This window comes from Oncorhynchus kisutch, unplaced genomic scaffold, assembly GCF_002021735.2.
Source record: "Oncorhynchus kisutch isolate 150728-3 unplaced genomic scaffold, Okis_V2 Okis09a-Okis19a_hom, whole genome shotgun sequence".
Lineage (NCBI taxonomy): Eukaryota > Metazoa > Chordata > Actinopteri > Salmoniformes > Salmonidae > Oncorhynchus > Oncorhynchus kisutch.
Window position 1 is genome coordinate 3,658,722 of NW_022261985.1, and position 25,239 is coordinate 3,683,960.

The window sequence follows — 25,239 nt, forward strand, 5'->3', positions numbered from 1 at the left end:
AGATTGGAAAGCAGCTGCGGTCATCCCCCTCTTCAAAGGGGGGGACACTCTTGACCCAAACTGCTACAGACCTATATCTATCCTACCGTGCCTTTCTAAGGTCTTCGAAAGCCAAGTCAACAAACAGATTACCGACCATTTCGAATCTCACCATACCTTCTCTGCTATGCAATCTGGTTTCAGAGCTGGTCATGGGTGCACCTCAGCCACGCTCAAGGTCCTAAACGATATCTTAACCGCCATCGATAAGAAACATTACTGTGCAGCCGTATTCATTGATCTGGCCAAGGCTTTCGACTCTGTCAATCACCATATCCTCATCGGCAGACTCGACAGCCTTGGTTTCTCAAATGATTGCCTCGCCTGGTTCACCAACTACTTCTCTGATAGAGTTCAGTGTGTCAAGTCGGAGGGTCTGCTGTCCGGACCTCTGGCAGTCTCTATGGGGGTGCCACAGGGTTCAATTCTTGGACCGACTCTCTTCTCTGTATACATCAATGAGGTCGCTCTTGCTGCTGGTGAGTCCCTGATCCACCTCTACGCAGACGACACCATTCTGTATACTTCCGGCCCTTCTTTGGACACTGTGTTAACAACCCTCCAGGCAAGCTTCAATGCCATACAACTCTCCTTCCGTGGCCTCCAATTGCTCTTAAATACAAGTAAAACTAAATGCATGCTCTTCAACCGATCGCTACCTGCACCTACCCGCCTGTCCAACATCACTACTCTGGACGGCTCTGACTTAGAATACGTGGACAACTACAAATACTTAGGTGTCTGGTTAGACTGTAAACTCTCCTTCCAGACCCATATCAAACATCTCCAATCCAAAGTTAAATCTAGAATTGGCTTCCTATTTCGCAACAAAGCATCCTTCACTCATGCTGCCAAACATACCCTTGTAAAACTGACCATCCTACCAATCCTCGACTTTGGCGATGTCATTTACAAAATAGCCTCCAATACCCTACTCAACAAATTGGATGCAGTCTATCACAGTGCAATCCGTTTTATCACCAAAGCCCCATATACTACCCACCATTGCGACCTGTACGCTCTCGTTGGCTGGCCCTCGCTTCATACTCGTCGCCAAACCCACTGGCTCCATGTCATCTACAAGACCCTGCTAGGTAAAGTCCCCCCTTATCTCAGCTCGCTGGTCACCATAGCATCTCCCACCTGTAGCACACGCTCCAGCAGGTATATCTCTCTAGTCACCCCCAAGACCAATTCTTTCTTTGGCCGCCTCTCCTTCCAGTTCTCTGCTGCCAATGACTGGAACGAACTACAAAAATCTCTGAAACTGGAAACACTTATCTCCCTCACTAGCTTTAAGCACCAACTGTCAGAGCAGCTCACAGATTACTGCACCTGTACATAGCCCACCTAAAATTTAGCCCAAACAACTACCTCTTTCCCAACTGTATTTAATTTTTATTTATTTATTTATTTTGCTCCTTTGCACCCCATTATTTTTTTATTTCTACTTTGCACATTCTTCCATTGCAAAACTACCATTCCAGTATTTTACTTGCTATATTGTATTTACTTTGCCATCATGGCCTTTTTTGCCTTTACCTCCCTTCTCACCTCATTTGCTCACATTGTATATAGACTTGTTTATACTGCATTATTGACTGTATGTTTGTTTTTACTCCATGTGTAACTCTGTGTCGTTTTATCTGTCGAACTGCTTTGCTTTATCTTGGCCAGGTCGCAATTGTAAATGAGAACTTGTTCTCAACTTGCCTACCTGGTTAAATAAAGGTAAAATAAATAAATAAATAAAAAATTTATATTTTGGCCTACTTTTACTTTACTACATTCCATAAGAAAATATTGTGCTTTTTACTCCATACATATATATTCCTTAACACCCAAAAGTACTCGTTACATTTTGAACGCTTAGCAGGACAGGAAAATTGTCAAATTCACGTGCTTATTAAAGAGAACATCCCTGGTCAACCCTATTGCCTCTGATCTGGCGGACTCTCTAAACACACATGCTTCATTTGTAAAATATGTCTGAGCGTTGGGAATGTGCACCTGGCTTTCCGTAAATACAAAAAATGGCGCTATCTGGTTTGCATAATATAAGTAATTTGAAATGATTTGTAGTTGTACTTTTGATACTTAAGTATATTTGAGAAAATTACATGTACATCTATAGTAGTAGTAGTAACATAAAACCAACTACCGGTAAACAGCGGGGGAAAAACAGACAATATGATCAATGGGAAAACATACCAGTTTGAACTAGTTCCAAAGTCGGAGGCAGAGTTCGCTAATGGACAAACTGTCTACAAACTCGCACTCCCACTAGATACAAATCACTGATGTATGTAGCATGACTGGGATGCTAGACCTACACGCTGCATGTAATTCAAACGTTCAATTCGTATTTGCATGCAAGTACAGAGATAACACTAATCTCATTTTGCAAATACGCAATTATTTATACATCTGCAAATAACGGCACATTCAAAAAACTCAAGACAGAGATGACCACTACTGCGAAATGTCTCCTAACTTCTTTAATATCAACAAGAATATCAGTCTCCTTAGAGACCGTCAAAAATTGCCAATGCCGACTATGTTTCAAGTCGTCACGGCGGGGTATTGGGTAAAGTTTTCAACTAGCAATAATCGCGCCTCGGATAGACCTCATAGGCTACGATACTGCCACTGCGCAAAGCTGATTTAAATCTTGAAAAAGGCAAGGTAGCCACCACAGAAATTACAATTCACGGAGACGGTTCATAATAACGTCGCGGTACAGTGTGGTGCTAATTTGTGTGCAATAGTAATATATTATGACTGAAATGTGTTCAAAACGTTTCAATAACCCGAGGTGTGCATAGTTTGTATTTAAAAAATAATAATGTAGCTACAGCACACCGCAATGCATGATGGGATGTGAAACATACCATTCTCATGGGTTCGTGCTTTTCAGATCCTTAGGACGTCCCTGCCCCATTGAAGTTGAAATTTAAACGGGTTAAGGGTTAGACGTTGAAGGTAGGGCCGTCCCAAGGATTGTGGATAGAACTGACCAAATCTTATGTAAATATAGGATTGCACTGATCTGATCTGCTGCCAAGTATCCCGTCCGGACGGATCCTAACAAGATGTGGAAATGTTTTGAACAGTCGTAGATAATTGTATATGTACGATGGCAAAATCAGATATCAGTACGATGACAACAGTACGATGACAATATTCCAACTTTTGAACATTTGCAGTCAGAGATTGGTGCTATTATTCCATACGAATATTTTACATTTCTACACAGCCTTACTACACATACCAATACCTGGACCGGGGAGCTGTATGGACCAGGGAGATGTTTCACTTTTGCACCACCAGATGGAGGCATTTGCCTTGAATGTTCATTAGGCATTAGGCCCACTGTAGTCAAATCTGCCAGTTCAACCGTCCATCCATGTCTGATGTCGGGAGATGACGTGGTACCCGGCCACTAGAGGCAACAGTGAGCACTGTTACCTTCACGTAGGTTTTGGTTTTGCTAGGGCAATGTGGGCGGGGATGGCAGATGGGCTTAAGCATCATTCTCTGATTCCAAAGATCCAAAGGTTGCAAATTGTTTTTGATATTTTTGTTTGAAGCCTATTCCAAACCGTAACCATTCAGAGTTAATGTCTAAGCTTAATAAGCTTAACCTTAAACACTTAGAAATGTGACGTTGCAGAAACATGGACGTCTAATTCTGACAGTGAGACTGTGAGCTGTTTGAGATAAATAACTAGTCTAATACAGTTGGCATTCGGTGGTAAAGACACAAGGACACTGTTGTATATGAAGATAATTCATTAAGAACCATGTAAAGTGTAGTACTAATAGCTACAAAGGGTTTTCTCTGCCTATTATTTTGTTGAGATAACTTGGGAATAGTCTTCAGGGTCCCATTTTTACTAGTTAGCTAGCTAGGCTAACTTAAACCTCAAACTGGCAAACAAACCTAGCTAGCTAGCTATTTAGCAGCATAGGTAAGAAAACATGTTAGTTAATCAGGATGAATGCATTAAAGCTGCAATATGTAACTTTTGGGTAACCCAACCAAATTCACATAGAAATGTGAGTTATACATACATCATTGAAAGCAAGTCTAAGAAGCGGTAGATCTGACTGATTCACATCCCTACTTTTTTTGTAAGGTATCTGGGACCAACAGATGCATATCTGTATTCCCAGTCATATGAAATCCATAGATTAGGGCCGAATGAATTTATTTTAATTGACTGATTTCCTTAGATGAACTGTAACTCAGTAAAATCTTTGATATTGTTGCATGTTGCATTTATATTTTTGTTCAGTGTACATAGTACATCTTTAAAATAAAGTATTTCCGACGAACACATTACACATTATTCTTGCAGCCCTCAGGTGTTGCCTATATTGCGTTAGGGCTTTGCCTGTGAACCAGAAAGTAGCGTTTGAATCAGGAAAGTTTCCTCGGCATCTCACATTTCTACCCGACCCAGAATTCTATGTCGGGTTTCCAGGCAAGTGTAGGACAGGCCAAAGATTTGCTCTGTGCTTCGGCCACTTCATTTTGTCGCGCACTCTTCTAGTCACTGTCTCGCTAGCTAACTGATGTTACGAAACTGAATAAAGCACTTAAAAAATATTTATTTTTATTTTTACGCAATACATACCTGGAATCGGCTGGGGCTTCTCAATTCACGTTTTCAATTGTGATATATTGCAGGTTTTATGTGTATATATATGTGTAACTCTGTGTTGTTGTATTTGTCACACTGCTATGCTTTATCTTGGCCAGGTCGCAGTTGCAAATGAGAACTTGTTCTCAACTAGCCTACCTGGTTAAATAAAGGTGTTCTCAACTAGCCTACCTGGTTAAATAAAGGTTAAATAAAAAAATAAAAAATACGTTTAACCACACATTTAGCATGATTCACTCCAATCTCTGTAAAATCAAGTGTTGTAGAATGTCCCCCGTAGACAGTAAAGAAGGCGAGATATCCCACTCCCTAATTATTTGTGCTCCACCAACTTTGTCTCCAACCACAACAAGCAGAGAGTAACGTTACTGTACATCAGTTTCTAAACCTGACCGCAACAAGTCAAAACTTTGTTGCACGTGCTCGACCGATTGTGTTTCCCCTAGTTACCACAGTCACAAAGTCAAAATTGGCTTTATTGTAAAAATTCCTTAAAGCAAAAAATGTGCTTAATTTAATGAACCTAATTTAAGGCAAGGCATAATGTTAGTTATAAAATCAACATTTAAGAAGCGAAATTGTAGAAAGGCGGTGTTTATGACTTTGTGGCTGTGGTAACAATTGACGACCGCTCGATTGGTAATGCGATGACGCAACCAAAAAAACAGCTACACGTATCTTTTTTTTAATAACCTGTGATCCAAATTATTATTTGATTAATTAACTTGATTGTCACTTTTTTTTATATTTCATCAAGAGACCAATTGCTTGTGAACAGAATAAATGTATACAGATTTCCCACACTGATTTCTAAGTGCTATTGAATCATCACAGAGGAACCCAAAACAATCCGTTTTATAGGGGATCTATTTACTGTGACAGTTTCCAGAAACAGTCCAATGTTCATACAGTACTGAAGTTAATGCTTTATTAAAGGTTCTGATAAGAATGAGGAACCCGGTTGGTGTGTAATACGTTGCAGCTGATATCAAAACATCCTTTTCTTCTACTATTAGAAAGGAGTTGGCCATTATCATCTGTAATAATATGCTCTTTGGTCACGGTAACATTAAAGAGCTAATTACATCATCACATGGATTCAGTGATGAGTACAGCATTCAGTACAAAGCAAAGAGTTATTACATGTTTAAAGGCATTTACATCATAAAGTAAAACTTGTGGATGCCTATTACAGCTTAGAACCAGACAAAGGCAAAGGCACCAGACTGAAAATGAGACACTAATCAGTAACTAAAACCGGTTAAATCCATCCTCACAACAATAGTAATAACAGGGCATTGTGTGTGTCAGGTATAGCATTGACTACTGTATATGTGGCAGAGTGTGGGGAACAGGACCAGAGTCAGCTCTAACTGAGCCAGAGGATAAACATGGGAGGTCCCACCCAGGAAGAGCAGGACAGCCAATGGGAGCCAGGCCTCGTGTCATGTGACGGCCATGTTCTGGCCCACCGCCTCAGGGGTGAGGAATTGCACTTTGGGCACGGTGAGGGCCGAGTTGTTCCTCCGCATGGTGCCGGAGCTCCCGCCGCCGTTCCTCATGGAGTTGTTCCGCCTCATTGAGTTCCTCTTCCTCAGTGAGTTCTGGTGGCTCAGCTCGCTCTTCTGCAGCGTCTGGATGAGTATGGAGGGCTTCTCGTCCAGCTCGCGGGCCGAACACCTCGGCGTCGCCACCTTGACCGTGTTCCCAAACTTGGAGTAGTCCACCGAGTACACCCCGTCCTCCTCGGTCACGATGGGCACGAAGCGGTGACCCCACTGGATCTCCTCGGTGACGTAGGAGGTCCGGGCCTGGGTGGTGATGCCCGTGGTCTCCACCACGCCCTCCAAGATCACAATCACCTCCAGGTCGCTGCACTGCAGCTCCATGGCTGACAGGTCGTACAGTGGACTGTCCTTATTGATGGTATGGCAGATAATGAGTGGCGCCAAGAGGAAGATGGAGTTACTTGCCGCGGCACTCTCCGTTTGCACGTCGATCTGGTGGATAGGGATGACCTCACCTTCGGGGGTGGTGGTCTTGCGTACCACCTGGAGGCGGACGGCAGCGCCAATGATCATGGACTTGCGGAGGTCGCCCACACGGGTCATAAAGCAGAGGCGGTTGTTTCGCACGGCGATGACGGCGTTGCGGCTGAAAATAAGATATGACAAGAAAAGAGAACTTTATTGTCCATTTTCTTTACAGATTTATCAGCCAGAGTGTACCCCCTGGATCAGATTTGTCAGCCAGAGTGTACCCCCTGGATCAGATTTATCAGCCAGAGTGTACCCCCTGGATCAGATTTATCAGCCAGAGTGTACCCCCTGGATCAGATTTATCAGCCAGAGTGTACCCCCTGGATCAGATTTGTCAGCCAGAGTGTACCCCCTGGATCAGATTTATCAGCCAGAGTGTACCCCCTGGATCAGATTTATCAGCCAGAGTGTACCCCCTGGATCAGATTTATCAGCCAGAGTGTACCCCCTGGATCAGATTTATCAGCCAGAGTGTACCCCCTGGATCAGATTTGTCAGCCAGAGTGTACCCCCTGGATCAGATTTGTCAGCCAGAGTGTACCCCCTGGATCAGATTTATCAGCCAGAGTGTACCCCCTGGATCAGATTTATCAGCCAGAGTGTACCCCCTGGATCAGATTTATCAGCCAGAGTGTACCCCCTGGATCAGATTTGTCAGCCAGAGTGTACCCCCTGGATCAGATTTATCAGCCAGAGTGTACCCCCTGGATCAGATTTATCAGCCAGAGTGTACCCCCTGGATCAGATTTATCAGCCAGAGTGTACCCCCTGGATCAGATTTATCAGCCAGAGTGTACCCCCTGGATCAGATTTGTCAGCCAGAGTGTACCCCCTGGATCAGATTTATCAGCCAGAGTGTACCCCCTGGATCAGATTTATCAGCCAGAGTGTACCCCCTGGATCAGAATTATCAGCCAGAGTATACCCCCTGGATCAGATTTGTCAGCCAGAGTGTACCCCCTGGATCAGATTTATCAGCCAGAGTGTACCCCCTGGATCAGATTTATCAGCCAGAGTGTACCCCCTGGATCAGATTTGTCAGCCAGAGTGTACCCCCTGGATCAGATTTGTCAGCCAGAGTGTACCCCCTGGATCAGATTTATCAGCCAGAGTGTACCCCCTGGATCAGATTTATCAGCCAGAGTGTACCCCCTGGATCAGATTTATCAGCCAGAGTGTACCCCCTGGATCAGATTTGTCAGCCAGAGTGTACCCCCTGGATCAGATTTGTCAGCCAGAGTGTACCCCCTGGATCAGATTTGTCAGCCAGAGTGTACCCCCTGGATCAGATTTATCAGCCAGAGTGTACCCCCTGGATCAGATTTGAGGGCTTGCTCAAGGGCACAACAGCAGGAGATGGCATGTGTACACAACCCTCAAACTTTGACCATTCAAAACCCGCTCTCTGAATCTGGGGCATAGAGACACAAACTTTACAACTATGTTTCAGTATCTAGGATAATGATATGGATATACTAGGTCTGTATGATATGGATATACTAGGTCTGTGTTATATGGATATACTAGGGCTGTGTGATATGGATATACTAGGTCTGCATGATATGGATATACTAGGTCTGTGTGATATGGATATACTAGGTCTGTATGATATGAGCAAATAATCTAACAATCTAACCTAGCATGCAACCTTATAGAGAATCAAACCGCGTGGAGGAGGAACTGGGCTGCGTGATTGACAAGGGGCGGGGCTAAGTGTCTGTGGGAAACAGCCACAAGAGGAGAGGGAGAGACTGCAAACAAAGTAAACTATAAAAACGGACTTTACACAGGGTTTAGTGGCATCTCATATATTGCATGAAATATGGATCTCTTGTGATATGGATATTGCGATTTCGATGCGAATTCGATTAATTGTGCAGCCATACTATGCACCAGATTTTTCCAGTTGGGACTTCGGATTCGAAGCGGCAACCTTTCGGATGCTGGCCCATCTCTCTTTATCCTCTACCTCTCCAGGGTGAAGTTTTCCCTCGGTACAGATCTAGGATCAGCTTCTGCTCCCCCAATCCTAACCTTTACCATTAGTGGGGTAAATGCTAAACTGAACCAAGATCAGAATTTAGGGGCACCTTCACCCTACACTGTTGACCCCACCTCTCCAACCTAATCTAACCTGTAGGCTACCATCCTACCTGAAGATGAGGGTCTCGGCGCGGCGGTGCGACTGGGCTGTCTTCATGAAGATGCACCCCAGCATAATGGCGTTGATGATGAGGCCAGCGATGTTCTGGAAGATGAGGACGGCGATGGCCGTGGGGCACTGTTCTGTGATCATACGGTGGCCAAAGCCGATGGTCACCTGGACCTCGATGGAGAACAGGAAGGCTGAGGTGAATGACCTGTAGAGCAGAGGAGAGGGTCAAAGGTCAGGGGTCAGAGGAAATGAGAGTTAAAGAGGAGGGAGACGTTGGACGTAAATATTGGTCACGGGTCAGATGTTTGTTGTAGACATCTGATCCTACATCTGTAATAGTGGTGTAGAGACCTGATCCTACATCTGTAATAGTGGTGTAGAGACCTGATCCTACATCTGTAATAGTGGTGTAGAGACCTGATCCTACATCTGTAATAGTGGTGTAGAGACCTGATCCTACATCTGTAATAGTGGTGTAGAGACCTGATCCTACATCTGTAATAGTGGTGTAGAGACCTGATCCTACATCTGTAATAGTGGTGTAGAGACCTGATCCTACATCTGTGGAGAGGGTAGAGGCCTGATCCTACATCTGTGGGGAAGGTAGAGATCTGATCCTACATCTGTGGGGAGGGTAGATCCTACATCTGTAATAGCGATGTAGAGACCTGACCCTACATCTGTAATAGCGATGTAGAGACCTGATCCTACATCTGTAATAGTGGTGTAGAGACCTGATCTTACAACTGTAATAGTGGTGTAGAGACCTGATCTTATATCTGTGGGGAGGGTAGAGACCTGATCCTACATCTGTGAGGAGGGTAGAGACCTGATCCTACATCTGTGGGGAGGGTAGAGACCTGATCCTACATCTGTGAGGAGGGTAGAGGCCTGATCCTACATCTGTAATAGTGGTGTAGAGACCTGATCCTACATCTGTAATAGTGGTGTAGAGACCTGATCCTACATCTGTAATAGCGATGTAGAGACCTGATCCTACATCTGTAATAGTGGTGTAGAGACCTGATTCTACATCTGTAATAGTGGTGTCGAGGCCTGATCCTAAATCAGTGGGAAAGGTAGAGGCCTGATCCTACATCTGTAAAAGGGGTGTAGAGACCTGATCCTACACCTGTAATAGCGATGTAGAGACCTGATCCTACATCTGTGGGGAGGATAGAGACCTGATCCTACATCTGTGGGGAGGGTAGAGGCCTGATCTTACATCTGTAATAGCAGTTTAGAGACCTGATCCTACATCTGTGGGGAGGGTAGAGGCCTGATCTTACATCTGTGGTGAAGGTAGAGAGGTCACAGGGGTCAGAGGAGCAGGAAGCTACTGGACAGGCAGTGTGGTTTCCTATTGCTTCCTGTCCTCATCTGCGTCCCCTACAACCACTGATCTCAGAGGACTAAATAATGAGAGCAAAACGTTGGAGACGTTAAAGGGGCAATCAGCAGTTGAAACGATAACAAAGCCTGCTACACTCCCCTGTTTGGGTAAAAGCTGAGGGATGGGGCCTGAGAAACGGAACCACTCCCAAATTCATACACAGAGCTATGGATGCAAGGACTGACCATCCATGATATCAAAATTGTAGTTTTAACCGTGTCTCAGTGGCCTTGTGGTTAGAGTGTCCACCCTGAGATTGGAAGGTTGGAAGCTCTATACCAAATACTGTAAAAATGGGACCTGATGCATCTCTGCTGAGAACTCAGCATTCGGGAGATTGGGGGTAAGGCCTTGTGATAGACTAGTGTCCTGTACTTGTACATCAAGCTGCCTCATGCTTCCTGCTCACACATGCCAATGCTCGTGCAAGGCTACATACTTTACTTCCACGTTTTGAGGCTTTATAGTGTTTGTTTACATTGACTTTGTTTCCAAACATTGGAATAAAATAAGCTTATATTTTGTGTTCAGCTGGGGTATGAGAGTTGAACTATAAATTATACTAATATTCTTCCAGAATCCATTGGTACATATTATTAATTTATTAATGCAGCAACTGCAGATTGGCCCTTTAAAGGGATACTTCAGGATTTTGGCAATGAATCCCTTTATCTACTTCCCCAGAGTCAGATGAACTCCTGGATACTATTTGTATGTCTTGCATAGTTTTGGCTTCATTGCCAAAATCCCAAAGTATCCCTTTAAGTTCCTTATAATTTGAAGGAAAATCAGTTTTTCTATGGCAAGGAGCTCAATCATAATACTGTAACAGTGTTATCACAGAAAATAGCAGTTATTCTGAAACTGAGTTTAAGTAATTACTTCACTAAAAGTCCCCAATAAACCCATATAATTTATTTCCGCCCTTAAAATACACAAGTTTACACACAAAATACAGAAATACAGAAATATATACAAGTTAAATCTCCAAACATCAACAGTTTAAAATATCTATAGAGTCTATACTATACTACTCACTTGACGTTGGTGACGCACTGCTCAATGCCAGACGTGCGGTTGGGTACAAGGTCTCCATGGGCAAAGGCCACGAGCCACCAGCACATGGCGAAGAGGAGCCAACTGCACAGAAAAGTCATGGTGAAGATGACCAGGGTGAAGCGCCATTTCAGGTCTACCAGAGTGGTGAAGACGTCTTGCAAGAATCTTCCCTGTTCTCGGATGTTCTTGTGCGCCAAGTTGCAGGATCCGCTCTTGGCGATGAAGCGGGCTTTGTTCACCCGGTCCCTGAACACTGGTTTGCGGTGGATCCTCGAAGCAAGCCCCGGTAGGGAGAACTCCTCCGGGATGATGCTTTTTCTCGCCAACATCCTTACTGCATTTGCAATAGAGGAAAAAAGTCGGATGGTTTCAGTAAACCGAAGTGTTTTTTAGTCGTGCGTAATTCTCCTGTCAGCTTGCGTAAAACATGATTCAAAGTTTGATAAATTCTTATTATTTTGCAAAGTTTTTCATCGATTTGATTTCAATGAACTTCTTTCACATTAAGGTTGGTAGCTCCAGCGCCACTTCCAAAAAGTTGTACTGACGGGTGAGAGTTTCCAGGCAGTCACAGACCCAGGGCGCATCCCAAATTCTCTTGACGTAGCTGCTCCGCTCTATGGGCGGGATGCAATGCACTGCTGGCTTTGTTCAACAGAGAGGAAACCCCAGTAATTACTTCTAAATTGTGTTTTTGTTTTATTGATTAAAAAGCCAAACAATATATGTGTACCCGTTGGACCGTATGTTTAGTTAATTAATCAATACCGGTATTTGAGGTAATGGTTAAACCATCCCATTACTGGGTCCAAATTAAAATATCATTGATGTTTTATTTTAAACAAGGCAAGTGTGATAGAAAAATGACTCCAACAGTAAGCTAATTATTGCTGTGTTATTACATTATTATAGGGATGATTATTCGGATAGGTCCGCTTCCCATTGATGACCAAGAGATGGCGCCATTTAGTAAGCGAGGAGGTGTGGTGTGTTGTGTGTGAGAATGAGAGTGAGTGTGTGTGTGTGTGTGTGTGTGAGCGTTTTAAACCCAAAAAGCACTTTCAACTCAAAGCACATTTTTATTATCATTTCAAGTGTAAAAAAAGGTAGGCACACAGTGTAATGATCAACTATGTCTATATTTAAAACATCGGTTATTTATACACAATGTACATATGAGACAGACACAAGCCCACAATAAAATGGAAAAAGACAACCTGTAGTCTCGGAATTATATTGATTATTATTGATAATATTTGAACATATATTTCTGTGCACATTCCCCAGATTGAAAATATAAATAGTAAAAGCAGAGAAGATGATATAATCTCTGTGATATGGATCAAGGATATCTGCAGTCTGAATTACCATAGATCTATAAGTAGAGTGTACCTGCTCTTTCCATGATATAGACTATCCAGGTGAAAGCTATAATTGCTTATTTATGTCACTTGTTAAATAAACGTCAATCAGTGTAGATGAAGGGGAGGAGACCCGGTTAAATAAGGATTTGTAAGCCTTGAGACAATTGCGACATGGATTGTGTATGTGTGCCATTCAGAGGGTGAATGGGCAAGACAGAATATTTAAGTGCCTTTGAACGGGGTATGGTAGTAGGTGCCAGGCGCACCGGTTTGAGTGTGTCAAGAACTGCAACGCTGCTGTGTTTTTATATTTAGAACCTAAAAAGTTTTTTTCCGGCTGTCCCCATAGAACAGGATTTCCCAACTGGCGGCCCGCAGGCCCGAATTTGGCCAGCGGGTGGTTTTATTTGCCCCCCCAAGCTTTCTGAGCACCCCCCCTACAAAACAAAACAGGAAATCAGCTCCAAGTTATTTAAATTTAAGAAATCTATTCCCTTCTATTCCCAATTTAAGAAATCTATTCCCATCTATTCCCAATTTAATAAATCTATTCCCCTCTATTCCACATACTGTAATAGAGACACGTGATCGTATACAAATGTAAGCAAGGTTGAATATGATGATGTTTTATATCTGTTTGGGCTTCTAGCAGGCAAACCCAAAAGGGTTCTCCTATGGGAACAGCCAAAGAACCCTTCTGGAACTGTGTTTTAGACAGTCATAGCCGTACACACCACAGCCTTGCCTTCAAATTCATCAGAGGGACAATAGCCTACCACTCATCTCCAATGTCATTCTCCTAGAATATACAGTTGAAGTCAGAAGTTTACATACACTTAGGTAAATTTCTTGTTAATTAACAAACTATAGTTTTGGCAAGTCGGTTAGGACATCTACTTCATGCATGACACAAGTCATTCTTCCACCAATTGTTAACAGACAGATTATTTCACTGTTTCACATTTCCAGTGGGTCGGAAGTTTACATACACTAAGTTGACTGTGCCTTTAAACAACTTGGAACATTTCAGAAAAGGATGTCATGGCTTTAGAAGCTTCTGAAAGGCAAATTGACATAATTTGAGTCAATTGGAGGTGTTCCTGTGGATGTTTTTCAAGGCCTACCTTCAAACTCAGTGCCTCTTTGCTTGACATCATGGGCAAATCAAAAGAAATTAGCCAAGACCCCAGAAAAATAATTGTAGACCTACACAAGTCTGGTTCATCCTTGGGAGCAATTTCCAAATGCCTGAAGGTACCACGTTCATCTGTACAAACAATATTATGCAAGTATAAACACCATGGGACCACCCTGCCGTCATACCGCTCAGGAAGGAGACACATTCGGTCTTCTAGAGATGAACATAGTTTGGTTCGAAAGGTGCAAATCAATCCCAGAACAACAGCAAAGGACTTTGTGAAGATGCTGGAGGAAACAGGTACAAAAGTATCTATATCCACAGTAAAACAAGTCCTATATCAACATAACCTGAAAGGCCGCTCAGCAAGGAAGAAGCCACTGCTCCAAAACCGCCATAAAAAAGCCAGACAACGGTTTGAAACTGCACATGGGGACAAAGATTGTACTTTTTGGAGAAATGTCCTCTGGTCTGATGAAACAAAAACAGAACTGTTTGGCCATAATGACCATCGTTATGTTTGGAGGAAAAGGGAGGAGGCTTGCAAGCCGAAGAACACCATCGCAACTGTGAAGCACGGGGGTGGCAGCATCATGTTGTGGGGGTGCTTTGCTGCAGAAGGGACTGGTGCACTTCACAAAATACATGGCATCATGAGGAAAGAAAATTATGTGGATATATTGAAGCAAAATCTCAAGACATCAGTCAGGAAGTTAAAGCTTGGTCGCAAATGGACAATGGCCCCAAGCATACTTCCAAAGTTGTGGCAAAATGGCTTAAGGAAAACAAAGTCAAGATATTGGACTGGCCATCACAAAGCCCTGACTTCAATCCCATAGAAAATTTGTGGGCAGACCTGAAAGAGCGTGTGCGAGCAAGGAGGCCTACAAACCTGACTCAGTTACACCATCTCTGTCAGGAGGAATGGGCCAAAATTCACCCAACTTATTGTGGGAAGCTTGTGGAAGGCTACCTGAAACGTTTGACCCAAGTTAAACAATTTAAAGGCAATGCTACCAAATACTAATTGAGTGTATGTAAACTTCTGACCCACTAGGAATGTGATGAAAGAAATTAAAGCTGAAATAAATAATTCTCTCAACTATTATTATGACATTTCACATTTTTTAAATAAAGTGGTGATCCTAACTGACCTAAAACAGGGAATTTTCACTACGATTAAATGTCAGGAATTGTGAAAAACTGAGTTTAAATGTATTTGGCTAAGGTGTATGTAAACTTCCGACTTCAACTGTATCTCAGTGCTCGATATCTATAGTCATTCTGCTCTCATGATGTCATCGTTCTAGAGAGGGGTGGGTGTTGTGTCTCCACGCTTTCTGACAGACTGACTGACTCCAAAGTGCTGCTTGCCCATAAAAAGACAACTCTGGTGAAGGATAGCAGCCACACTATAGGGGCCATGTGGTTGACCTTTGGCCTTTACATGGACCCCCGCCACAGCAGAAGCTACATTAAATATACTTAGCTGCAACTCACTTATAATGTATACAATGGAGAGTATGGAGGTTGAGGGGAGATACCTAGCCTGGAATCCAAGCTAAACGAAACAATGGTTTAGTCTTGTTCAACCAGGCTAGAAGACGCCTACCCATTCATAGATTATAGAGAGGGAGTCTTGAGTTGAAAACACGAGTGGGAAAACAGACCACACGTGTGTAAGGAAAGTAGGGCAGGAATTCTGGGTCATTGTGTTTGGGATTGAATAAGAATGAAGAATGATTTAAAAACGAATTTCTTGAGATGAGAATCCGCTTTACACTGACAAACAAAACAACACAGCAGTATATCAGTAAAAACAGATACCGACATTCTTCAAAGTGTAGCTTACAAGAATCAGTTTGGCATTCAGGCTATAATACAATACAAAGAAGTCAATATAAAATTATCATCGTTCGATATGCAAAATAACTATAAATATTCAGGTACTACAGTGGGACAGTGGCACAGCTCCCCAGAAACCAGGTTTAATACTGAAAATAGAAAGCACTTTCCTTACCAATTACACCAGTCAGCACCATGTATGGTAGAAACTAACGCTGGCCTGGCTTATGGCAGGTAGAAGAAAGTGGAATCTTCCCTTATCATTTAGGGCTGGATCTTAACTTAACACCAACATGCGTAACTCCACGTTTTCACATACATCTTGACATGGATGTGTGGTTTACAGTACACAAGTTCTGTATGAGTTGAAGTTAGGCCTGCACATCTCACATTAAGATTCAGTCCTTTAGAGAACACCCATTGGGTGAAAGCTGTCCTTTTTCAAAGAGGAGTCAGTGACCACTAAATGTCCACAGTCCCATGGTTCAGTCAGCATCGCATCTAATCAGACAGACAAAGGGTCACCGGGCTAAAAATGCTCCAGCGATATACCCTACAGTGTTCGTACCAATGTAGTAATACTACACTATACCTGCTTATTGCTTACCTATGAATAATGGTGTAAAATATATACATACATCATCTAGTAATAAATGTAACAAAAGTTATAATTTAAAACATAAAACATTTAGGTAAAACTTTGTAAAATTGTAATCATATTTAACGACCGATTGTGATCCTTACACGACCAAGTTAATAGGTCACTCATTCAATCAATAACTCAATAACTAATACATGACCAATAATCAACACAAGAAGGCCATCAGTGGTGCTTTGGGAAGCAGTGTTTCCACTACCATTACCAAGTGGAGGTGGTCAACCGGCCTGGCTCCATTTCCCCTGTCTAAAACCTACAGTATGAGCTTCAGTCAATAATGGTAATAATATCTGGAACTCTGCGCCCCACCTAAGCATTGTGGGAAACACTGAGGAGGCTGATTCATTGATAGACTGATGGTGTGCTGGCTGACAGTGTGTGGGCCTACATGTCAGCCCTGACGAAGGAAGCGAACATGCCGTCCTCGTTCTCCAGAAGGGTCTCTGGTTTGTCCATCTCTAAGATGTTCCCTCGCTTCATCACGATCACCAGGTCAGCTTCCAGGATGGTGTGGACACGATGCTGCATGAAGAACACACACACAGACACACACAGACACACACAGACGCACACAGACACACACAGACACACACAGACACACAGACACACACAGACGCACACAGACGCACACACACAGACGCACACAGACGCACACAGACGCACACAGACACACACAGACACACACAGACACACACACACAGACACACACAGACGCACACAGACGCACACAGACGCACACAGACGCACACAGACGCACACAGACACACAGACACACACAGACACACACAGACGCACACACACACACACAGACACACAGACACCGACAGACACACACAGACACACACAGACACACAGACATTACATTACATTTGATTGAGTGTTTAGTTACACAAACAAAGAGGAAGGGATGTAATGCAGCGTTGATTTGTAATGGTTCCAGACAGACAGAGATCAACTGTGCTGAGAAACAATAACACATACCTGAATGTATTTTCATTTAGTCTTATCTCACAACCCCAAGAGTCATCCTCCCAGAGCCAACTGCTAAGATTAGATGTAGTACCCCTCCTTAACCCCCAGACAGATTAGATGTAGTACCCCTCCTTAACCCCCAGACAGATTAGATGTAGTACCCCTCCTTAACCCCCAGACAGATTAGATGTAGTACCCCTCCTTAACCCCCAGACAGATTAGATGTAGTACCCCTCCTTAACCCCCAGCCAGATTAGATGTAGTACCCCTCCTTAACCCCCAGCCAGATTAGATGTAGTACCCCTCCTTAACCCCCAGACAGATTAGATGTTGTAGCCCTCCTTAACCCCCAGACAGATTAGATGTAGTACCCCTCCTTAACCCCCAGCCAGATTAGATGTTGTAGCCCTCCTTAACCCCCAGCCAGATTAGATGTAGTACCCCTCTCTTTAACCCCCAGACAGATGTGATGTAGTATCCCTCTCTTTAACCCCCAGACAGTTTAGATATAGTACCCCTCTCTTTAACCCCCAGACATATTAGATGTAGTATCTCTCTTTTACCCCCAGACAGATTAGATGTAGTATCCCTCTCTTTTACCCCCAGACAGATTAGATGTAGAATCTCTTTAACCCCAGACAGATTACATGTAGTATCTCTTTAACCCCCAGACATATTAGATGTAGTATCCCTCTTTAACCCCCAGACAGATTACATGTAGAATCTCTTTAACCCCCAGACAGATTAGATATAGTATCTCTTTAACCCCCAGACAGATTACATGTAGAATCTCTTTAACCCCAGACAGATTAGATGTAGTACCCCTCTTTAACCCCCTGACAGTGGTCTCAGACAGCATGCAGTACCAACCCGGGAGGCTGTAGAGGCCTGGAAGGCAGGGTGGGACAGGGCCTACTTGTGAGTCCTCACTAAGACACTGAAGAGGCTGTCCTGCTGTGCTAGCAGGTTGACTGCAGAGTCACACTCCACTAGCTGCCCCGCGGAGAACACCAGCACCTGTTCAGCCTCCAAGATGGAGGACACCAGGTGCTGGGTGGCAGAACGGAGAGAAGGAACCAAGGATAGATGGGAAGACAGAAGGAGAGGAGCAAGGACAGACAGACAGGGAAAACAAGGAAAAGAAGACAGGTGAAGGAAGGACAGCAGACAAGCTGTTTGAGTCTCGAGAGGTTAACGTGTCGATTCAGAGTTGAGATCTGCAGCTTAACTTAAATATCCATCAATCTCCCACTGACATCAATCAATTATTTACAGGAATGTTCGAGTTGCGCCTTATCTCAACTCTGAATCGGTCCGTTAATGCATTTGGAGGCGTGAGAAGCATTTGGAGATATGAGAAGCATCTGGAGATATGAGAAGCATCTGGAGATATGAGAAGCATCTGGAGATATGAGAAGCAGAGGTACAGTATGATGCAACAGGAGACATTGGAAAGATAGGATGAAGGAGAGGAGGAAATCTAAAAGCCAGGAGAAATCAGCTAGTCTCTATGCTTTTTCCAAGGATTGATCCATAGAGAGAGAGAGAGCAGACCAAGAGGAGTCTCCACATCTATACAGAGAATACCTTCCAGATCTGACCTTTCCACCTAATGACCTACAGGCTGCAACAGACTTACTGCAATAGTGACGACTGTTCGGTCGGCGAAGGCTGTCATCACCACCTTCTGTAAGACATTCTCCTATAGGGGTGAGAAATGACAGGTAGGTCAGCTCTTTTGGTCGTGGACCAAATGGCACCCTATTCCTTGCATAGTGCACAGCTTTTGACAAGGGCTCCATGGCTCTTAGTGCACTTTACAGGGAATAGTGTGTCATCTGGAGCACAGTCTTAGATACAGCCATGCACACTCCACAGCAATGTCACTACATTGTGAGTGCTGTCCCCTCTTCGCTGTCTGCATCAGACAGTTTGATGGTAGTTTGATAGAGTGTACCTGTCAGGGTCAAAGGTTAATGCTACGGCTATGATCATAATGTCCTCATATTGATGCTGGCCTGCTTGTCCCTACAAAAAAACAAACAGAGAGTCGCACACTCTATATATAAACTGCCAGTAATTTATATATAAACTGCCAGGGATTGGAGCTATGAACTATGCATGCTTCCGGACTGAAACCTGAGAGGCTGGAGGAGAGTGACGGTCCTCACTGTTGCGCAACAATCGCAACAAAACTAACGGCCCCTAAAGATAGAATCCTTAACTGAAACAATAACAAGGTGTTCTCCCAGCCTCAGGACGGGGCTGGAGAGTAGAATCACTCTCAAATACAGAGACAGAGCTGTGGACGCAAGGACTGACCATCCATGATATCAACATTATACTTGTAAACATTTTTTGAGGCTTTACAGTGTTTGTTTACATTTACATCGTTTACAAACATTGGAGTAAAACAAGGTTATATTTGGGGTTCTGATGGGGTGCGACAGTTGAACTAATCTCATTTATCAGTTATGTTCTTTAAGAATCAATGGGTACACATAATTCATTTATACGTCCAAAGATGGATATAGCAACTAAGGGATATAGCAACTAATTTCCAAACAGGGGGCCTAATGAAGAGTATGTGGCTGGTTGAAATGCATGGCCGTGTGTTCTGCTATTGACCAAACCTCTATGTACAGGGCTCAATAATGAACGTCATATGTAACCCTGGCAACTCAAATTATAAACGCGTAATAGGAGGACAAATATAAAGATGTCTGGTTTGTGTTTTTATAATGTACCTGACATTATACTTGTTCTTTATGTTTGTACCCATATGAGGTGAAAGTAATGTCATAGATCTGTCTGTAAACAATGAAACATATGATTATAATGCCACTAAAGAGCTAGTGATGGAGGGTACATGGCTGTTAGGGTGTGTGAGCTCACCGTTGCCATGTCGATGGATGCAGTGGCTTCATCCATAATGAGGATGGAGCTCTTCCTGACGAAGGCTCTGGCCAGACAGAACAACTGCCTCTGACCCACACTGAAGTTCTCCCCTCCCTCTGTCACCACCGCGTCTGGAACACACACACACACACACAGTTGTTATTAAGGCAATCGTCTTTTTGAAATCTCACATTTTAGTAGCATATTCTCCGATTAGTTTTTCCTTCCAATATGCTTTCCCAAAGATTGTGTGGTTAGAGGTGGCCAGATTGTGTGGTTAGAGGTGGCCAGATTGTGTGGTTGCAGGTGGCCAGATTGTGTGGTTAGAGGTGGCCAGATTGTGTGGTTAGAGGTGGCCAGATTGTGTGGTTGCAGGTGGCCAGATTGTGTGGTTAGAGGTGGCCAGATTGTGTGGTTAGAGGTGGCCAGATTGTGTGGTTAGTGGTGGCAGGATTGTGTGGTTGCAGGTGGCCAGATTGTGTGGTTGCAGGTGGCCAGATTGTGTGGTTAGAGGTGGCCAGATTGTGTGGTTAGAGGTGGCCAGATTGTGTGGTTGCAGGTGGCCAGATTGTGTGGTTGCAGGTGGCCAGATTGTGTGGTTAGAGGTGGCCAGATTGTGTGGTTGCAGGTGGCCAGATTGTGTGGTTAGAGGTGGCCAGATTGTGTGGTTAGAGGTGGCCAGATTGTGTGGTTGCAGGCTGCCAGATTGTGTGATTGCAGGCTGCCAGATTGTGTTGTTGCGGGTTGCCAGATTGTGTGGTTGGAGGTGGCCAGATTGTGTTGTTGGAGGTTCCCAGATTGTGTGGTTGCAGGTTGCCAGATTGTGTGATTGTAGATGGCCAGATTGTGTAGTTGGAGGTTGCCAGATTGTGAGGTTGCAGGTGGCCAGATTGTGAGGTTGCAGGTGGCCAGATTGTGTTGTTGCAGGTTGCCAGATTGTGAGGTTGCAGGTGGCCAGATTGTGTGATTACAGATTGCCAGATTTCAAACACTTTCCCCAAATCCCAGTTGTAGGATTCCCAGTATTACAGACCTAGATGTGACAGACAGGCAGGCAGGCAGACAGGCAGGCAGGCAGGCAGACAGACAGACAAACACATACCTAGTCCCCCAGAAAGGGCTTTGACCATGTTCTTCAGCTGGGCGATTTCTAGCGCCTCCCACAGTCTGTCATCAGTACAGGTACGCTCTGGGTCCAGGTTAAACCTGCCAGGGAGACATGACATCAGTACAGGTACGCTCTGGGTCCAGGTTAAACCTGCCAGGGAGACATGACATCAGTACAGGTACGCTCTGGGTCCAGGTTAAACCTGCCAGGGAGACATGACATCAGTACAGGTACGCTCTGGGTCCAGGTTAAACCTGCCAGGGAGACATGACATCAGTACAGGTACGCTCTGGGTCCAGGTTAAACCTGCCAGGGAGACATGACATCAGTACAGGTATGCTCTGGGTCCAGGTTAAACCTGCCAGCTAGACATGACATCAGTACAGGTACGCTCTGGGTCCAGGTTAAACCAGCCAGGGAGACATGACATCAGTACAGGTACTATCTGGGTCCAGGTTAAACCTGCCAGGGAGACATAACATCAGTACAGGTACGCTCTGGGTCCAGGTTAAACCTGCCAGGGAGACATGACATCAGTACAGGTACTATCTGGGTCCAGGTTAAACCTGCCAGGGAGACATGACATCAGTACAGGTACTATCTGGGTCCAGGTTAAACCTGCCAGGGAGACATGACATCAGTACAGATACTATCTGAAATACAGAGAGACAGAGAGAGGGACAGAGAGAGGGACAAAGAGAGACAAACAGACAGGGAGAGACCAGGCAGGAGAGAGTACCCACTACTGTCTGTGGATGACCATAACAGGCAAAGGCCCAGTGTTTGGACTGGGGCCCATCCTCTTAGCTAAAACTCCCGCAGCACACAGCCAGAGGGGATCCTCAGTCACTACCACACTATCTCGTACTACAACTGTTCCACTGGGTCTAATGATGTGGCAATGCTTAACCATGGTGAGGCATCTATAGTAGCTCTGGCTGTCTCTCTCTAACTGCCATCGGCACAGTGTTATTGTAGGACCAATCACCCAAGGCCTCTGTTCATGTAAACATCACCATGGCAACGGGCTGGCTCAACGCACAGTCCTCTCACTTACTGCCACATTGGATGGGTCGTTATTTCTTATCAGGACGAGAACGTCTTTCTAAATAAACACCACATGCTCTTTGTGTTTTATAACAAACACAGCAGCTCAGTTATCTGCTAATACTCCAAACATCTTCAAGCTGTGGTACTACAGAGAGAGAGAGAGAGAGAGAGAGAGGGAGAGGGAGAGAGAGAGAGAGAGAGAGGGAGAGAGAGAGAGAGAGGGAGAGAGGGAGAGGAGACTATCCAATGTCCTGGGAGCAGGATGAACTTTCATGACGTCTGCTGAGGAGTTTCATATTTTAACCAAACAAACATTTGTTTAGCTTCATTTTTACTTCATAAAGTCAACTGAATTAGGCCCACTGTTACTGTTCTGTTATTGTCTTCTGAACAATATATCATAGTACACTAAAGTAGTTTTCTACCCGTTTGTAGGCAGACGGTTATCTGTTCAACTCCCTAAACCACAACACTGTAGTCCTCATGGCAGTCGCTGTGTGGAAACAAAGGTGGCAATGATTATACATTGATTATAATCTACTGATCTATTTCTCCACTGAGAGACATGAGGAAGTTACTGTTTATTATAATGTGTCTCTTATGTCAGCTTCTGGGCACGTTCCTGTGTGCATATCTGTGATTGTCAACAGCCAGAGCACGTGGTCCTGACCCAGTATCTGACCCAGTACACACCGGCTCACACACACACTGACTGGCTCTCACACAGACACACACACACCTGGTTCTTCACTGCACGTACAGTGTCCTGGTAAGGGTTCTAACATTCTAAGGTTCTACACGTAGCCGACGTACCGGATGGATCCGCTGAACAGCACCGGGTCCTGGAGGATGATGGACAGACGAGACCTCAGGGTCTGGAGGGGCAGCTTACAGATGTCTATACCATCAATGATGATCCGCCCTGAGAGGAGATGCAGAGAGAGAGATACAGACAGAGAGAGAGAGATACAGACAGAGAGAGAGAGAGATACATACAGATATACAGACAGAGATAGAGAGATACATACAGAGAGAGAGAGATACATACAGAGATACAGACAGAGATAGAGAGATACATACAGAGAGAGAGAGATACATACAGAGATACAGACAGAGAGAGAGAGATACATACAGAGATACAGACAGAGATAGAGAGATACATACAGAGAGAGAGAGATACATACAGAGTTACAGACAGAGAGAGAGAGATACATGCAGAGATACAGACAGAGATAGAGAGATACATACAGAGAGAGAGAGATACATACAGAGATACAGAGATAGAGAGATACAGACAGAGACAGAGAGAGATACAGACAGAGACAGAGAAAGATACAGACAGAGAGCGAGAGAGATACAGACAGAGACAGAGAGAGAGAGATACAGACAGAGATAGAGAGATACAGACAGAGACAGAGAGAGATACAGACAGAGACAGAGAGAGAGAGAGACAGAGAGATACAGACAGAGAGAGAGACAGAGAGATACAGACAGAGAGAGAGAGATACAGACAGACAGAGAGAGAGATACAGACAGAGACAGAGAGAGAGAGACAGACAGAGAGAGAGATACAGACAGAGAGAGAGAGACAGAGAAAGAGAGATACAGACATAGAGAGAGAGAGAGATACAGAAAGAGAGAGAGATACAGACAGAGAGAGAGAGAGAGAGATACAGACAGAGACAGAGAGAGATACAGACCGAGAGAGAGATACAGACAGAGACAGAGAGAGATACAGACAGAGACAGAGAGAGATACAGACCGAGAGAGAGATACAGACAGAGAGAGAGAGAGAGATACAGACAGAGACAGAGAGAGAGAGAGAGATACAGACAGAGAGAGAGAGAGAGATACAGACAGAGAGAGAGATACAGACAGAGAGAGAGAGAGAGATACAGACAGAGAGAGAGAGATACAGACAGAGAGAGAGATACAGACAGAGAGAGAGAGAGAGAGATACAGACAGAGACAGAGAGAGAGATACAGACAGAGAGAGAGACATAGAGATACAGACAGAGAGAGAGAGCATCAAAGCAAATATGGCCTGGTTGTTGATGCCATTCTGTTCTGTATATTGTAGAAGATTACACAAGTAAGCTGAACATCACATGTATTATCATTAACTCACTGAAGATATTTCACGTTTCCCCTCTATTTATTGAGTCTATTTCTGGGGACATTATCTTCCCAAGAATGTCCACTGGCGAGTCTATTAGAACGACTACAGTCAACATCGTAGTGTTCAAGCTCGCTCCCTCTGCCTTTATAAGGGGACACTGGTAACAAATATGTGTCTTAATTCATTGTTAAGTAAAATACATTTGTCTGCGGCAGCAGTGCTCGTGTGGAAAAAGAGAGCATGTTGGGTTTGGTGAAAGATGGGTTTGTCTGAATCGGCTGACTAGGAGTGGTGTAAATAAAAAGATTATTCAGAGGAAAACCTGAATATTATCATATGGTTGTTTATCAGTGGATTCTGACAAACTGATGTTCAACGTAGGAAAATAAATCCAGAACATTATGTTTTGATTATTCTATTTATGACATTTGGCCAGAGGCTGGAGATATGCATACTAACAATAACAGGCCCCCTGCAGAAAGTTGTGTACAAAGGACAACTAAATATGACATCATCAGAGGATGTCAGGATGACAGTGACCACAGGGCCGTACTGTGTAAACAGAGGAAACTAAAGGGAGGCTATGGATTTCAGCAGAGGACCTATTTCCCTTTATCAGATGAGAATAAACACAGCTCCACTCAAACTAACTATCATATTATAAGCCTCCCTCTGACTTTTGAATGGGCACTTTGGGACAGGAAAGTCAAGGAAACAGTTTGACCTTTGGTGTCA

General features: G+C 44.0%; 2 protein-coding genes and 1 non-coding gene across 3 annotated transcripts in view; all 3 read right to left on the reverse strand.

The window, feature by feature from the left end:
• Positions 1–2,559: 2,559 nt before the first annotated feature.
• LOC116360676 (U4 spliceosomal RNA) lies at positions 2,560–2,700 on the reverse strand. Its single transcript, XR_004207052.1, has one exon. It is a non-coding gene; the product is annotated as a U4 spliceosomal RNA (small nuclear RNA).
• Positions 2,701–5,555: 2,855 nt separating this feature from the next.
• LOC116360629 (ATP-sensitive inward rectifier potassium channel 8-like) lies at positions 5,556–12,004 on the reverse strand. The gene is made up of 3 exons (XM_031815641.1): positions 11,332–12,004; positions 8,899–9,105; positions 5,556–6,860 (listed from the first exon to the last, which is right to left on the reverse strand). Exons 1-3 carry the CDS (start codon positions 11,679–11,681, stop codon positions 6,152–6,154), a joined length of 1,266 nt encoding a protein of 421 aa, XP_031671501.1. The 5' UTR covers positions 11,682–12,004; the 3' UTR covers positions 5,556–6,151.
• A 3,605-nt stretch (positions 12,005–15,609) lies between these two features.
• LOC109881568 (ATP-binding cassette sub-family C member 9-like) overlaps positions 15,610–25,239 on the reverse strand; it is a 62,085-nt gene continuing 52,455 nt past the window's right edge. Inside the window, 5 exon segments of the mRNA XM_031815373.1 lie at positions 15,610–16,879; positions 18,969–19,031; positions 20,225–20,358; positions 21,330–21,433; positions 23,199–23,307. Of these exon segments, the coding sequence (XP_031671233.1) occupies positions 16,742–16,879; positions 18,969–19,031; positions 20,225–20,358; positions 21,330–21,433; positions 23,199–23,307 (548 nt within the window). The 3' untranslated portion in view covers positions 15,610–16,741.

Bases quoted from the DNA above. Each gene is read 5' to 3' on its own strand.
- LOC116360629 (XM_031815641.1), bottom strand. From the start codon at position 11,681: ATGTTGGCGAGAAAAAGCATCATCCCGGAGGAGTTCTCCCTACCGGGG. The intron at 9,106-11,331 runs GTGAGTAGTATA...TCTGCTCTACAG, and splicing joins CAGTGCGTCACCAACGTCAA to GTCATTCACCTCAGCCTTCC. The intron at 6,861-8,898 runs GTAGGATGGTAG...TCTTATTTTCAG, and splicing joins GCCGAGACCCTCATCTTCAG to CCGCAACGCCGTCATCGCCG.